This window comes from Netta rufina, assembly GCF_964035555.1.
Source record: "Netta rufina genome assembly, chromosome: 11".
In the NCBI taxonomy this organism is placed as follows: domain Eukaryota; kingdom Metazoa; phylum Chordata; class Aves; order Anseriformes; family Anatidae; genus Netta; species Netta rufina.
Window position 1 is genome coordinate 20,960,935 of NC_140134.1, and position 15,156 is coordinate 20,976,090.

General features: G+C 46.3%; 1 protein-coding gene across 1 annotated transcript in view; it reads left to right on the forward strand.

Moving 5' to 3' along the window:
- SMAD3 (SMAD family member 3) overlaps window positions 1-13,705 on the forward strand; it is a 73,352-nt gene extending 59,647 nt beyond the window's left edge. Inside the window, exons 6-9 of the mRNA XM_084293666.1 lie at window positions 1,928-2,140; window positions 3,431-3,568; window positions 5,612-5,756; window positions 8,965-13,705. Of these exons, the coding sequence (XP_084149792.1) occupies window positions 1,928-2,140; window positions 3,431-3,568; window positions 5,612-5,756; window positions 8,965-9,088 (620 nt within the window). The 3' untranslated portion in view covers window positions 9,089-13,705. The remainder of the gene's footprint in view (window positions 1-1,927; window positions 2,141-3,430; window positions 3,569-5,611; window positions 5,757-8,964) is intronic.
- The last annotated feature ends 1,451 nt before the right edge of the window (window positions 13,706-15,156 follow it).

The following is a 15,156-nucleotide window of genomic DNA, read 5'->3' on the forward strand; positions in this document are numbered from 1 at the left end:
CAACATCCTTCAGTGGGGTATCCCCACTTCCCTTCAGTCCCAAGCAGGCAAAGGTGTTTGCTGATGAAAAGGACCACGAAACCATAGAGAGCAATACAGGCCTCGTTGTTTTTATAACTTGGAGTTACGGTGCACACAGATAACTGCTGACTGATTAAATGAGGCTGGCCCTGGAGAAATAGACCTGGTGTGGCAGTTTCCAGTGGGACAACCAAGATGTAATAGAAGAGAAAAAGGCATCATCTGTGCGTGTCAGGAGAGGGACTTACACAGTAAGTCCTTTTCCATTAGGGGAAGAAACAGTTTTTCTTTTGTGGGTGTAATGTGTGGAGGAGAACAGAAACAGTGGGATTTGCTCGGACAGAGCGTTTTTCTTTCGGGTGATATAGTTAAGGAAAGATAGAGACTGTAAAAGAAGCTGGGGCTGGGTAAAGGCTCCAAAATTCACAGATTTGCAGATCTGCTAAGGATTGACGGAGTTCCCCCGATACACTTCTGTTCAATTCCTTATTTGCTGTCAGCAGAGCTTGTAACAAAGCAGAAACGAAAGCGTTTCTCTGGGTTTTAGCTACTTTGGGAACTCAGGTGGCAGTAATGGAGAGGAAACCATCGTGCCTTCTGGCTGAAGCCAGGCTGCTGCAGCCTGTTACTGAGGGTTACAGAGCAAAGCAGGTCCTGAATGAAAAATGACTCTGAGACCTCTGCAGAGATGCTCTCAGGGGGAGAGGAGGCTGGGAAGGAGCTGAGCTCTTAAGCCCAGATTCACCTAAGCCTTTCCAGAGCAACAGATGGGGAAGCCTAGGGAAAAGGCTGTGTTTTGCTCAGTGGTGCTGCCCTTTGGCCAGATGGGAAGCTGCTCTGTTCTCCGGTCAAGCACCTGGTGAACGGGGACGAAGTGATAAATCAGGGGTGGGGAGGAGGGAACGAAGGGAATTCTTCTCTGGCTTTTATTTCTTGCATTGAATGTGGGAAATAGAGCGCCTATCAATTAGCTTAGTCTGCTTTCCACTTTCTCTGCTCAGCAGATTCGTGGCTTACAGTACAACTGGACGCCATCGAGTGCAGCATTTCCAAGAATATTTGGCTTGGGCCTTCCTCTGCTGAAGTTACTAGCAAAATTCTCAGCGAGCAGTTAAACAAATCATCCAAAGCCATGTGAATGCCCCACCTTTCACGCATTTATTGTCTTCCTGAGACTGCCTCAGTCTGTTCACAGAACTAATTTCACTTGGTCCACAGGCGGAGTAAAACTAGCCCCGGTACAAGACATTTGTCGTCATCTACTGGGGAAATGGATTTTCTTTTGAAATCTTGATATCAAGCAGACTGGAAGAAAGGATCTAGTTTTTAATTTACTTTGATGGCATTATTATAGACAGTCTGATCTGTATTGCAGACAACTCTATTGGTTTCAGCAGTGCTAGAGAGATTGTAACAGAGTCAGTAAGAACAAAAGTCAGACTGCCTTATTTGCTGGTTACTTTGGTGTAAGTGCACAGAATTGGGATTAGGGGATCGGTGTCATTGAAAGCAGATTTGTGGGCTGCTCTTTCTAGGGTTTCTCTCTCTTTTTCTTTTTTTTTTTTTTTTTTAGGGTACTGGTCTCCCAAAAGTGGTCCTACATTTCATCAAAAAGCTAGTTTTCTATTTAAGACTTTTCTCCAAGTATGAGGATAGCTTAGTGACACCCCACTTACCAAGTGACTAATATCTCTGAGTATTTGTGATTGTTCCATGTGCCAGAAGCTTGAGGGATGATGTAACTTTCTAGCTGCGCTCCATTAAAATCTGTCAAGTAATTAAAGTTTGATTGTTAGAGTGAGCCCAAGGAATGAAGCAGAACGATATTTCAAAACAAGTGCTTTCTTCATTCCCCCCGTCCCCTCCTGAGGGCCTGTGACTCACTTTGCTTTTTGTTTTTGTGCAGATCTGCAGCCTGTTACCTACTGCGAGCCAGCTTTCTGGTGCTCGATATCCTACTATGAACTCAACCAGCGAGTGGGGGAGACCTTCCACGCCTCCCAGCCCTCTATGACCGTGGATGGGTTCACCGACCCATCCAACTCCGAACGCTTCTGCCTTGGTTTGCTGTCTAACGTGAACAGAAATGCAGCAGTGGAACTCACGAGACGACACATTGGTAATTTCTATTTCCTTATTTTCGTTGGTGCTTTTCAAGGTGGAAGGTGGAGACCTGCGTGCAGAGATTTTTTGGTTACCCACCTGGCATGCAGTTTGGTCAGTTTTAGAACCCTGTGATACTTGAATATTCACGGTGATTTAGCAGGCTAATCTTCCATAAAGGAACACTAATTGTATTCTTTCATAAAAGTATAATACAAAAAAAAGCACTGGGGAATGCTAAAACCACTGAACGTAATACAGATAGACAGAATTTAAATTTCTACACACATTCTTCAGAACGTTTTTTGAATGGATGTTAGTGGTTAGCTTGTGTTTTCCTTTTCTTCCTGCACTCTTTTATTTTCGAACTTAACTGTTCTCTTAAAAATGGAAACTTAATTTTCATCTCAATTTCCTCTTTCCTTGCTTATACTGTAAGACTCATTTTTGTTTTCAGTTAAGCTGGTGCTAAGTAGAATATCCCAGACCTATGCAATTTTAATAAAAGGCAAAATTTCTTTGCTGTGTTTTCTGCTGTTTTCTGTCAGAAATGCGCACGTTCTTTGTCCTGACTTTGTTCCCCTTTATTCCTTTTTCTGTGCAGTAAAGTTTTACAGGACAATTTTTCCTTAATTGTTTTTGAAATGATTTGTAGCACCAGTAAATAAATAAACAAATGATTAAAAACAAACAAACACAAAACAAGCAACAAGCCAAGATTCAGAAATCAGTCCTGAAATTCAGCAGGCTCCTTGGAAGAATGAAAGCAGGATTTTCAAATAGCAGTGTAAGACCACAGCAAATATTTATTTGAGTAATGAGGATGAATTCCTGAAATTTGTCCCTTTATTAACTGAGAATTTAGTAATGTGTATAAACTCAAGTGGGAAGTAGATATTTGTCCTGGTTTACACATGTAATCTCAAGAAAATGTAACTTGTTGAAAACGTTGTATAATCTAATTCCAAATCAGTAAGTAATAAACAAACAGCTGTATGCAGCTGTGATGCCTTTTGGATAAGGTTGAAGACCATATGTTAACCAATAGTACCTTCATATGGAAAATAGCAGAGTCGTGCACGTTTGGAATGAGCAGGCTGCGAGGTGGTAAGATCGTGCAGCCCCAGGCTGCTACTGACAGCGGGGCTGGAGAGCGCAGTTCTGCGTGGGTTTCATTTTCCTCATTCACAGTTCAGCTGCTTTTTGAGATCTCTTGGATGCAGATTGTCTGTCTCAGCTAACCCTTCTTCCAGTTTTGCAGATAAATGTTCTAAACTAACCCAAACCCCTGCTGTGTGTTTCGTAGGAAGAGGAGTAAGGCTCTACTACATTGGCGGCGAGGTGTTTGCCGAGTGCCTTAGTGACAGTGCCATTTTTGTCCAGTCTCCCAACTGCAACCAGCGCTACGGCTGGCACCCAGCAACAGTCTGCAAGATTCCCCCAGGTAAGGAAACGTGCCCCAGCTGTCATCCTGCGCAGGCTTCGCCTTCTAAGCATGATAGTCATGCTTAAAATTGTGTCCCTATCTTTAAAATAAGATAATATTTTTTTTTAATTTAGATTAACTTGTAATAATTTAAATTACTATTATTTTCTATTCTGTAGGAAAACATTTTTCCCATTTTTTGTGAATGAGTTTTGTTCTAGGGAAATCCCCTTTACAGGTACTTTGTTGCTCTGGTTACAGCAAACACTTCTGAGATATGCTGAAAAGTTGCAGAACTGATTGCAGCTATCTAGGAAAAATATACTTTTCTGTTAAATACATGAAAGAGATAGGATGGGAAGATGCTTTTCCAAAGGATATTTAGCTAGGATTACAAATCCTTATTTTTAAAAGTTAAAAGTATGTATATACTTTTTAAAAATAACTTTTTGTTGAGAAATACTTGTTCTTTTTTTAGAGAAGAGATCTATACACTACAAGTCCTGGCCCACGTTAACGGGTTTCCTTTCTCAGATGCTTAGGAAGCAGCTGCTAGCGCTACAAACATGACTTAATTCTCCAGCCACATCACAGGAGTCCACCCGGGCTGGAGTCAACATCTGAAAGCATAAACAACCCACATTTCCGCTGTAAATTCATCTGAGGCGCATTTATTGAACACCAGCTCTCCGCACTTTTGCCACAGTCTTTGGCTGCCTTCTCAGATCCATCTTCAAATCTTTGTTGGTTTCGAAGCAGTTTCTTCATTCCCATGTTGATCACACCACGTTGTAGCCCCCCTCCTACCCAGCACAGTCACAGAGAGACCTGTTCCCATCCCATCCTGCGGTCTGAACAGCTTGGCAGGCTGAGCAACTCGTTTGCTTTCCTTGCCACAGCTCTTTCTCTGTGCTCAGCCTGGCCCTGATGCTCTCACCCTTGTTTTCCTCTTAGAAAACTGTAATATGCCTGACACAGCTTCCCTTCAAACTCTCTGCAAGATGCTCTTGGGCTGTGCTCTTTTATGGTCACAGAAATGGTAGTTTTTTTCTGCAGCTGCTGAGCCGTTGAATGCGGTTACGCTTTGCTCTGTGCGGTTCGACCCAAAACAGATGACAGTATGAGTCCAGCCCAAGAGAGTAGGCTCAGAAGTGATTTTAGAAAAAAAACAATTCATCATAGTCCAAATGGTTGTTTTTCAGACTTGGCCCATATGTAATCCCAAATGAGCACTAGTTGCACGCCAAGTTTCAGCATTTAACTTGTTTCTGGTTATCTGGGAGAAAGCAAGCATGGCGATGCTTTTTTTAATTACGTCTTTTTTAGAGTTTTGTAGTTTTTTATTTAATTTTAACCGTGATGAATGCGATTATATTTCACCTTTATCACCTAGAACAATGGAATAGGTTGTTCTCAGCCCTTTCAGCTGCGAGTAAACACTGGAGGGAGAACTTCAGTTTTAAAGGAAAATTCTTTGGCACATCATACTTGAATTTAAGAGAGGATTATAGCAGAAACAGCTCTTCTATGAGCTTTTTTAACCCTGATAACCGTTTTCTAGCTTGCCAGAACGGTTTCACTTCAGAACTTCTCTGTTAATTCTGCTGACAGCCACCACACAAATCCAGCACCACGAGTTCCTCTTTTTCGCCTGGGCATTCGTTTGTTTCAGGCCCTGTAGCAACTGCTGTTAATTGGCGTTATGGTCGTAGTTACGCTTTTAAATTAAAATATGAAGGAAATGGTAGTACAGGAGGTAGAAGGAGGTTCCACATGAGGACCCCAAGTCTGGTCATGCAGATCGCAGTCTGCTGTGAGCACTTGCACTCGTTGTTCTCTGTCCATAGCGTGGTTTTCTCCCTTCTCAGCCCATGAGCTGTGGATTTGTGGTAACCTTGATTCCTTTTCTGCAATCCTGTGTTAAATCAATCTGTATCTGCTATCACATGCTCTGGGGGCATGGGAGAGCAGCACCAGGTTTCTTTCCATTCTCAGCAAGTAATAGATTCCTTAATGTGATTAAGCTCATGCCTCGATCTTTGTCCTGTTCTTTTTTCACAGGATGCAACTTGAAGATTTTCAACAACCAGGAATTCGCAGCTCTCCTGGCTCAGTCAGTGAACCAGGGCTTCGAGGCCGTGTACCAGCTGACCAGAATGTGCACGATTCGGATGAGCTTCGTCAAGGGCTGGGGAGCAGAGTACAGGTCAGCCTCTGAAGGAAGCTTGCACCGTGCTTGTGCTTCCCTTTGCTTCTCACCTATGTCACAGCCTAGAGAAGTGTTCTGCAAAGCTTCTTTATTCAGCTTGTAAAGCAGGAGGAATTACCAGAGTGTCTCCTTAGAAATGCAGATAGCTTTTATTTATTGTCAATGTGTTGATCTTGTCTTCTTTTTCCCATCCTACTGGTGTAAAACACGCATCGAGATACGCTTGGAAAATCGCGTGCATTTGGTCACAGTGCTCTGCAGACCAAGAGCTTCACCTGAAGCACAGTAGATAAATCCTGATGGCCTGTGTGGGAACAGTTTTTTTTCTTAAAAATCAGATGGATAATTGATAGTTTGAGTGTCTTATGTCTACATTGTTATCAGGACACCATCAGTGTGAGTGCTTCCTAGTTGATACGGGTTGGGTTTGATGTTGGTTGTTTTTTCTTTTATCAGGGACCAATGGGATTAAAATAAAAGCAGATCAGCTTGAAAATCTACATGTGGGAGAACTGTTAGAGTTGCCACAAAATTCCTGTTAACTCTCCTCATCCTTTTCTTAGTGCTTGTCATAGGGCAGCTGCTTAAATGTGACTTGAGGCGGTGGGAGAGGCAGGGTCACTATTTTTCCCGGTGAATAGTAAAGGTAAAAAAGGAGATGCGGTGGTGTCTGGTGTCCGGGATCAACCAACGGTGTGGATTTTCTGACAACACAGGGAGAGTGTGAGGGGCAGAGCACAGCCTAGCTTGTGCCGCTGCTGCGTTAAGAAGCAAACGTCCCTCGGCAGCAAAGGGAGTAAAACGAGTGCTTGGTAGTACAAGTAGGGGAGACAAAATTCATCGGAAAATGAACGCTGTTTTATGAGAGAAAAAGCTGGCGAGGATTTCGGCCAAATGTGATTTTGAAATACTTACTTGCAGCGTACCCTTGAAAGCCGTGGCCTTATTTTAAGACCCGGGGGCAGCCCCTGCCTGGCGGCGCGGCGAGGCCGTCTGCGCTGCGCCCCGCGCACAGCTGCCTGCAGCAGACGGGGGAGATGCCACAGCATCAGCTGGAGCCCCGGTCCCGCACGTTACTCTCCCGCTTTCTTCATTTCTCCAGATGTTTGGAGTCCATTTTGTTTTGAAATTGTCCTGCAGCCGGGCCAGAGCCTTTCAGCCCTGGCTCGCGGCCACGGCTCGTAATGAAATCCAGATGAGCGTGACTTACGGAAAGTCTACTATCTCATTAGAGCATTGCACTCAGTGAAACCCTACGCTCGCGCTGACCGCGCCGAGGCCGCTCTCCTGCTCCTTCATTTCCTTGCCACAAAATACTCCATCTGATTGCCTTTGTCAGAGCACGTTTATTTGTTGAACCGATTCATATACGAAAACGTTACTGCGGGAGCCGCATCCAGAGCGCTGTGCCAGCGATTTCTGGTTCAGCCGCTCGGCCGGGCGAGCGGTCTGGCCGGTGGGGTGTGCGGTGCTCGTGTGTGCCAGGGGTTTGGTGGAGGGAAGCGGGGCGAAGCTGATTGCATAGGCAGCCGGTGATGCAGAGGTTCTCCTCTGCCCGGCAAGAGCCCAGCAGAGCAGGCTGAAGCCATGGAGAAGGCAGAGAGGAGCTTGCCATGGTGGATTCACAAAGGGCAGAAGCGTGGCAGCCCCTTGGGTCTGGCTTTCTCTGCGGTGTTGCCAGCACAGTTGCTGGATTGCTCAGTCCTAGCCCGACTTCGGGCAGCAAAGGGAATCGCTCTGGGTTCAGGGCGACTTCATTTTTCCTGCGCCTTTGGAGCTTTGTGTGAGCACTCAGTGTGCTCTGAGCTCCCTGCCCTGCAGCCCTCCTGCCCGGACAGCTCACGGGGTACCCGTAATGCCATCCAGGCTCCTTTAGGTGGCTGCATGGGGCGGGCCCTGCCCCTACGCCCACTCTTGGGGCATCATCGCCTGCCAGCTCTGCTCGGCCCCGCCTGAGCTGGGAATGGGTGGGGTGCCTTCAGGGAGCCGCTGCCGTTTTCGGTTCAAAGCAGAAGGGAGGCAGATCCATCCACACGATGCCTTGCACCCTCAGCCAAAGCCCCGCAGAGCTGTGCCCCTGAGCCCTGCAGCTCTGTCCTGCTGCAAAGGGGCAGGGATGGTGCTGGGATCAGAGGGGCTGTCCCCCAGGGAAGGGGAAGGGTCCCTCTTTCAGCAGCCTTTTCTCCCAGGGCCCCACAGACTTCGGCTTCTCCCTCCCACGGGCAGATTCCAAGGACAGCTTCTGTGGGAAACGCGGGTGTAAAACAAGGCTGTCTCCAGGCTGTTTCTCTCTCTTCGTAATCCTCCTCCTCCACAGCAGCTGTCCCTGCCTCTCAGCCTAGGCCAGCAGTCCTGCCGTCCCTCGGCACAGCCCCGGACCCGGTGCCCCGGCCTCGCTTCCCTCCCCTTCCTCCCCATCTCTTCCTGCTTCGCCATCTGGAGACGCTCCATGGGGTCCTGAGGGCAAACAACAGAGAGGCAGAAGGGAGAGGGGAAGGTGCTTTGTGGCACTGAAAAGTCCTCGGACCCAGCAGGGTGTCCCCCCTCTATTCTCTTGCCACCACCACCAGCTCCTGGGGGGTTTTTAACCTCACACATTAACACCAGATTTGTGCCTCGCTGCCCAGCGCTGCTCTCCGTGCTGAAAGGGTGCTGAGCAGCGGCTCTGGCTGCTCGAGGGGCTCTGCAGGGCTGGGGAAGGGAATTCAGGTGGCTGTGCAGTGGCCCCATCATTTCCACGTCCTGCCAAAACCGAAAGAGCTGGCGAAAAGAGAAATGTCCTGGTTGTATTGACAGCAAAACTGAATGTGTTTGGTAAGCAGCTGAAGTTGCTAACCAGCTAGGAGGCGCGAGGCCTGCGAAATAAAACTGGAGTGTTGCTCAGATAAAAGCCCTCCTTTCTCTTCAGGGAGTCAGATGCTGCCTGTTGGCAGAAATCTGGGGAGCGAATAGATCATAGAGGGAGTTTTTCCTTTGAGATAAGAGATGTAAAGAGAAAAGATCGGGTGTTGAAGAAGCCGGCAGCATAGGCCAGGAGCATGTTAAAGAGGAGAGAGACATTCCTTTGGCCCCGCATGCAAGACTATTGTCTAAGCAGGAAAGAATGCTTCGGTAGCTGTAAAACCTTTTCACATTTGTGAAGTTTTCTAAGTCACATTTGTGTTCATTTTTCCTCTCTCTCTCCCCCGCCCCTTCTTTCTCGCAGGCGGCAGACTGTGACCAGCACTCCCTGCTGGATCGAGCTGCACCTCAACGGTCCCCTGCAGTGGCTGGACAAGGTCCTCACCCAGATGGGCTCCCCCAGCATCCGCTGCTCCAGCGTCTCCTAAGGAAATAGCTCCTGGGGGCGGGCGGGGGGAGCAAGGACTGGAAAATGGAATTGGCTTAACCCTTAGCAAAAGGCATAGAAAACAAACTCCCAGTTACTGAAGTGATAAGGAAAAGGATCTGCTAAAAAGTGGGTTGTCTTTGTTTTGTTTCTTTTATTATTATTATTTTTTTTTTTAATGAAACTTAAAGACCCATTTAAGCCACTTCCACTGAACCTGTTAGCACTTTGGTTACAATGCTATGGGCCATTGCAGTTAGCATGAAGCTGAAGCTTATCATGATGAAAAAATGGACTTGGTTTCAGCGGAGAGAAGCCAGTGCTCTGCCTCCAGCCGTGCCGTGCCGCTGGCACCAGCCGGCCGGGAGGGAACTTTCCCTTTGCCTCGCACACCTCCAGCCTCGGGTCTTGCAGCATCTCGGAAAAGCCAGGTACGGCGGGACTTTGGGGTGACTCTTGCTCATGTGTTACACTCTCCATGCATCCGAGGACACCTGTTCTCCCTGCGATTACAGCAGGAGGGGGGGAAAAAACATTTAAAGCACATGCAAGAGCGATTTCCCCCAGAGATGCTCCCTAAAGGAAAGAGTTTCCTATGCTGGACCAGTAACAAGGAGGCAGAGCCTTGCTTCGTGCCCAAGAGATGCAGCTGATGCCCCGAGTGCCTCAGACTGGATTTACATGAAGCAAAAGGCCTGAGTTAAGGCTCCTTCTGGTATTGCTGCAGCAACTTTCGACTAGAGCTGCTCACAGACAGACTTTTGTGATGTGGGCAGCTCTTGCTGGATAAGTTAAGCCTTTGTTATTGTGCAGTCTATTTACATTAACTACAGAAAGTTTGTATTCTATTTTCTCAGTATGTTGAATGGTATCTGCCACTTCTGAAGTCTTAGGGGCGGAGTGAATTCAGTGTCCAGGTCTGCTCGAGAGACGGGAGTGAAGGGGCCCCTGCTGCCATTGTCAGAAAACACAGTTCAGTAGGTCATCCCACGCTGTCACTATGACCATGCACAAATCAGGGCATCTCAGACACACAAAAACTCAGTTAAAAAACATATTTCACCTGGTTAAATTGCTCTGAGATGTGGTTTTGCCTGGAGAAATTGGGAGAGTGTATTTACCTGTATTATAAAATGTTCGTTTTAAATATACATGCTCCAGACTGTTCAATATTTTTTTCCCTGTAGCAACTGTCATGGCAAACAACTTCCACAACTGGAAAAAAAAACAACCTTAGCACTTGTTTTTATGGTTCAGATTTGCCAAATAAGTGTCAGAGCTTTGTCAGTGCTACCCAATGATCTGTTCCTTTATCTCTGTTGAACATCGTACGCCTTTGTGCCAAAATGGAAGGGGGAGGGGAGAAAGCGATAATCAGTTTCCTATGGAAATCTTTTTTATTTTTTTGTTCCTTCTATATCCACAAGGCAGAGACACAAGATCTGGCTCTGGGAAGGCCAGGCTGTGAGGGACATTACGGTGGTTTATGTTAACTTTTGTCCTGCACAGTTTCAGGCTCCCAGATGTGACCACGAGCAGCCCCGCTGAGCCCGGTGGAAGTTTCTCTGTGTGCCAGAGCCCTGCTCCCCGGTGGGGAAGGGACTTGTGCGACCCCAGACACTCACCAGCAGCTTCCGTGTCTGTAGGGAGAGGCTTTTGGGATGTGCTTGTTCCTCTGAGACCGCCCTGCATCAGCCCCACTGCTCGGGTTCCAACACCTGGTGCTTCTGGCCCCGGGTGCACTGGGCACAGAGACCACCAGGAGCCCCCTGGCCACTTTCCCAGGCACATGGGGGAGGCTTTAGAGGAGAGTTTTCCTCCGGAAGTGAGAAATAACAATTTGTATGTGAAATGTAAAATCTGGGGAAGCCTTTCAGTGGTGGGCCAAATGATGCAGGGACAACGCAGGCACTTATCTGCAGCCTCCTGCAGGACTTTGGAGCTTTCACTGTGTGCTCAGCGTGGCTTGTGGCATAGCGCTGGAGGTTTTCTAGGATTTTTTTCTTCCTTTTTTTAGTTTTTGCAATGTGTCTGATTTTTTTTAGTTCCATCTCTGATTGCATGGACTTGTGCAATAAGAGCATTGTATAAAATAGTGTTCTCTAGCCACTGAAGTCGGTCTGTCTGTCCTTGTGGGTTGGTTAGGCACGTACTTTCAGATGCAGTTTTCTAACAGAGTTGCAAACAAATTTATGCAAACTGCTGTGGAAATATTTGACTTGCTGTTCTAGTGAGAGAGGAAAAAAACCTCTAAAAATGGCCCCAGGATTCCTTCCCCGAGTGGCATTAAGTCACTTCTGCTTTATTTTACCGAAATTTTCTTGATCTCCATGATCACGGAGGAGGTTGGACTCTGGTGTCTTGTGCATTAGCGCCAGAACTAGCATCATAAATTCAAGGCTCAGAAAGCTCGTTACAGGTGGTGGCTGTGCAGGAACCCAGCCCAACCTGGAGGCCGCAAGCTGCAGTAACCTGGCTTTGGCTCCAGGTCCGCACGCAGAATCACTGCCTCTGCCCATCAGGACTGGAGCTGGGTTTCCTCTCTGACCAGACTTGCAGCTTTTGTTTGATAACAGATAGTGAATCACCACCCGCTGCCAATAGATGCCTTTTGAAACAGGATTCGGATGATGGATAAAACCTTTGGTTAATCTCACCTCATCATCCCTTAAGGAAAATGGCCTCAGATGAAAAATGCAAGCCAGTCCAGCAGTACCCTTAGATAAAAGAGAGAGGAGGTTATCTTCACTCAAGTATTAATTTCCTCTCCTCCCCTTTGCCTTCTCACTAATTCATAAAAGCTTTCTGCTTTCTGGCGTTACCTTATAAAGGCAAATGGAAAGTCCTGCCCCACGCAATGAGAAGATAAAGGCTGGGGAGGGTGTGATCCAAGGGACGTTTCGGTTGTTTCCTTGTAGTTGCGCAGTTGAGGTGAGTTCTACAGAAGAAAGTAAATTAATTCCCCTGTCAGGTCTGAAGTGTGCTTAATCACCATCCGTACGGACACTAAGGAAGGGAGGAGGTAGCACTCGGCTGCAGCTTGTTGGAGGCAGCGGTGCCCCGGAGGTACACGTGGCTAATTCTTGATTTTACTTTTCTTTCTAAAACTTTATTAAAGTAGCTTTGATATGTAGCACAAATGTATGCAATCAGCCATGCCCTAGCTTAGATTACACGACTGTACTGGAATATCTTCTCATTTAGTGGTAGTCTTGGCTAGTTTTACCAGGATTTCATACATTTTTGTTACTAGTAGAGAGTCACTAGCAGGAACTTTGACTCTTTTTAATTGGTGTAGCCATACACAAGGGCCTGGCTGCTGGCAGATGATATTGATGGCCTTGTGGTTTTATATGACTGTGGTGATTTTTTTTTTATTATTATTAATGTATTGAACTGAATTGCAGTGTGTATTTTGTGTTAAGCTTGTCTTAGAAGTAATCCAGTGCTATCCATTTGATTTAATTGTCAGGAATCAGCATGCGTTTGTACAGAGATGGAGAAATCTGATTGTGTGACATTTCCTCAAAGCTCTGGTTACCATGAGCAGGTTGGGGGGTAACCTTTGAGAAAGCAGTAAGCAAATCAGTTTCCCCTCCCCTAAAGGATCAACATGCTTTGAAGCGTGCAGAGGACTCCCTTCCAGGTTGAAGAATATTCAGGACTCCAGCTCAAGCAGCAAGTATTGGCATCCCCGCCTTGTGCTACTTCCTAACTAGAAAAAGCACGAGGAACGAGAAGAACCCAGCTCAGTGAAGGACTTCAGCTGTATCGCAAAACATCTGTGAGCTTTCCTAGTTCTCTAAGGTACTGGATAGGTAGGAGGAATGGAATATCACGAATAAGCTGGTAAGCTATAATGAGAAATAATTAGTCGCTATATAGTAGCTGATTGAGCGGTATGGTTAAGAAATTCAGTATATGTTTTTTTATTATGTACATGCTTGTATTTATGTTGTCTTTCTTGAATATTCAGATGAATCAAATATTTAACAGAAAGGGCGATAAAGGATTCAGATATTAAATCCTTCATATGTCCCTTTCTGGTGATTGCTAGAAATTAGGCAGTTCCTGACGTGAGCACAGGAGACTCATCTCAGAGCTGAGCAACAAGCCTTGGCACACGAAGCAAAATAAGGACTCCTCCAGCAGGAGTCTTTGCCCGAGTCGCTGTTGTATTTTTAGCAATAAGTCAGGTTCCCGGAGGGGCCCTTGAATTGTGGTCTTCAGGTCTTTTCAGATTAATGAGGCTTTAAAAAGAAAATAACACGCTATTCCATAAACGTTTTGGTTCATCTTACGTTTCCTCCGGTATGCGGATATTAGAGGATCTGCACCGGTCTCTGCTGCTGAGATGCATCCAGTTCACTCTCCCAAAGGAGGCAGCCTACTTCCTTCACTCTTGATGGAACTATTCCCCCTTCGATAGCTATGTATGAGCATGTATGCAGTAGTGTTTAGATCTTCTTAACCTGAGATTGTATGTTAATGACCGGTGGTGTCACCTACATGCTTTAGCTTGTTAAGCATTATTCACCTATTTTGTTACTAAAGACCTGTACTATGTATGCCCTCTTATTTCATATGTGAAACTGTAAGTTCTATTTTTGACATTTTAATAAACTTTGATTTGAAAACTGAGGCTCATGAGCAAACAAGGATACTGTAAACATATATCTAAGGAGAGAAACTGAAAGCATTTGGAGTTTTGAAACCACACAGAATACAGAGCCAGCAGTGTCCTTAGGTGTGACAATGGACGCTTCCAGCAGTGCGCACAGGCTCTCGGTTACAGGTAAGGTCGTCTTTCTCTGGGCAGTTTGTTCGTGAATTTAAAGCCAGAAATAGCATTGCTTAAAAAAATGCAACGAGTTTTTTTAACTAATGGGTTTCAAAGGCGAGTAGAAGTGGAGCACTGCGGCTCAAAGGATTTATTGTCGAATTGCTGGAGGTGTAAGAGGTAGCTATCCCACCTAGTCCACCTATCCCACATAAGCTGCTGCATGGCTGCATTATGTTCCTAGATTTTGACCTCCTAAGGTGTATTTTTGGCTGTTTCCCCTTGCTATAACAGGTTTCTCAGGCCCATGGTCTCTTCGCAGCAATGCTGCTGCTGCTACTCAAGTAGAGCATCTTCAGCAATCACCGTAGCCAGAAATTAAACAGCAGCCAAACTCCACCTGGGTAGAGTCCTTCGTACCCAGCCTGAGCGAGCTGGATGCCGTGGATGTGTCCCTGATGCTGTCAGTACCAGGCTGCACCTAGAGGTGGGCCCGGGCTGTGACCTGCTGAGTGAAGCGGTTATTTCAGCAGGAGCCAGGCTGGGGAGCGAGGTACGTTCACGCTGGCACTGAGCCAGCCTCAGAGAGGGCATTCTCCAAATAGCGTTCCTGACAAAGCCAAGGCACACTATGATCTAAGTCTGTGAACTCCTAATGTTCCTCCTAGGGTTTCACTGAAATTCAGATTTTTTTGTTGTTGTTTTTCCTGACAGAGGATTTACGAGAATACTTTTTCCACTCTCTCTTCCAACAATGTGGTAATAAAAGGGTCTTGTCCAGGTTTTATAGTAGGCTTGCCAAAATGTGATGTAGTAAACCAGTTCGGAGCTGTGAGTTCTGCTAGTTGTCACCTGAATATATCACGGATTTCAGTATCAAAATCTGGTTTGTGCTGATAAAAGGAAGCTGGAGCAAAATACAGGTTTGATAATAAAACAAAAAAACACAAAGATTTAGCGCAACCCCACTTCAAAAAAAAAAAAAAGTGAATCAACATTCCCTGGAGGTTTCAGTTCAGAAGAAAGTTGGGTAACCAACAGTTATCTGCCAAGGGAAGTCCTCTCGCAAGTGTAATCCTAGACCTTGGTCAGGACAGCAGTCCTGTTTGTAGGGCTACGCCTCACCGCCAGCCCGTAACAGCAGATTGCTTACCCTGAAGCAAAGGGACCGGGGGGCTCTGATGTTAGACTTGTGATTCTGTTCAGGTTTCATTCCCTTCTCTGTGTCTCCTTCTGGAAGGGCAGGGTGTCTCCTCCCCGGGTTCTGCAGGAAGCTCCCTTGTTAGGCA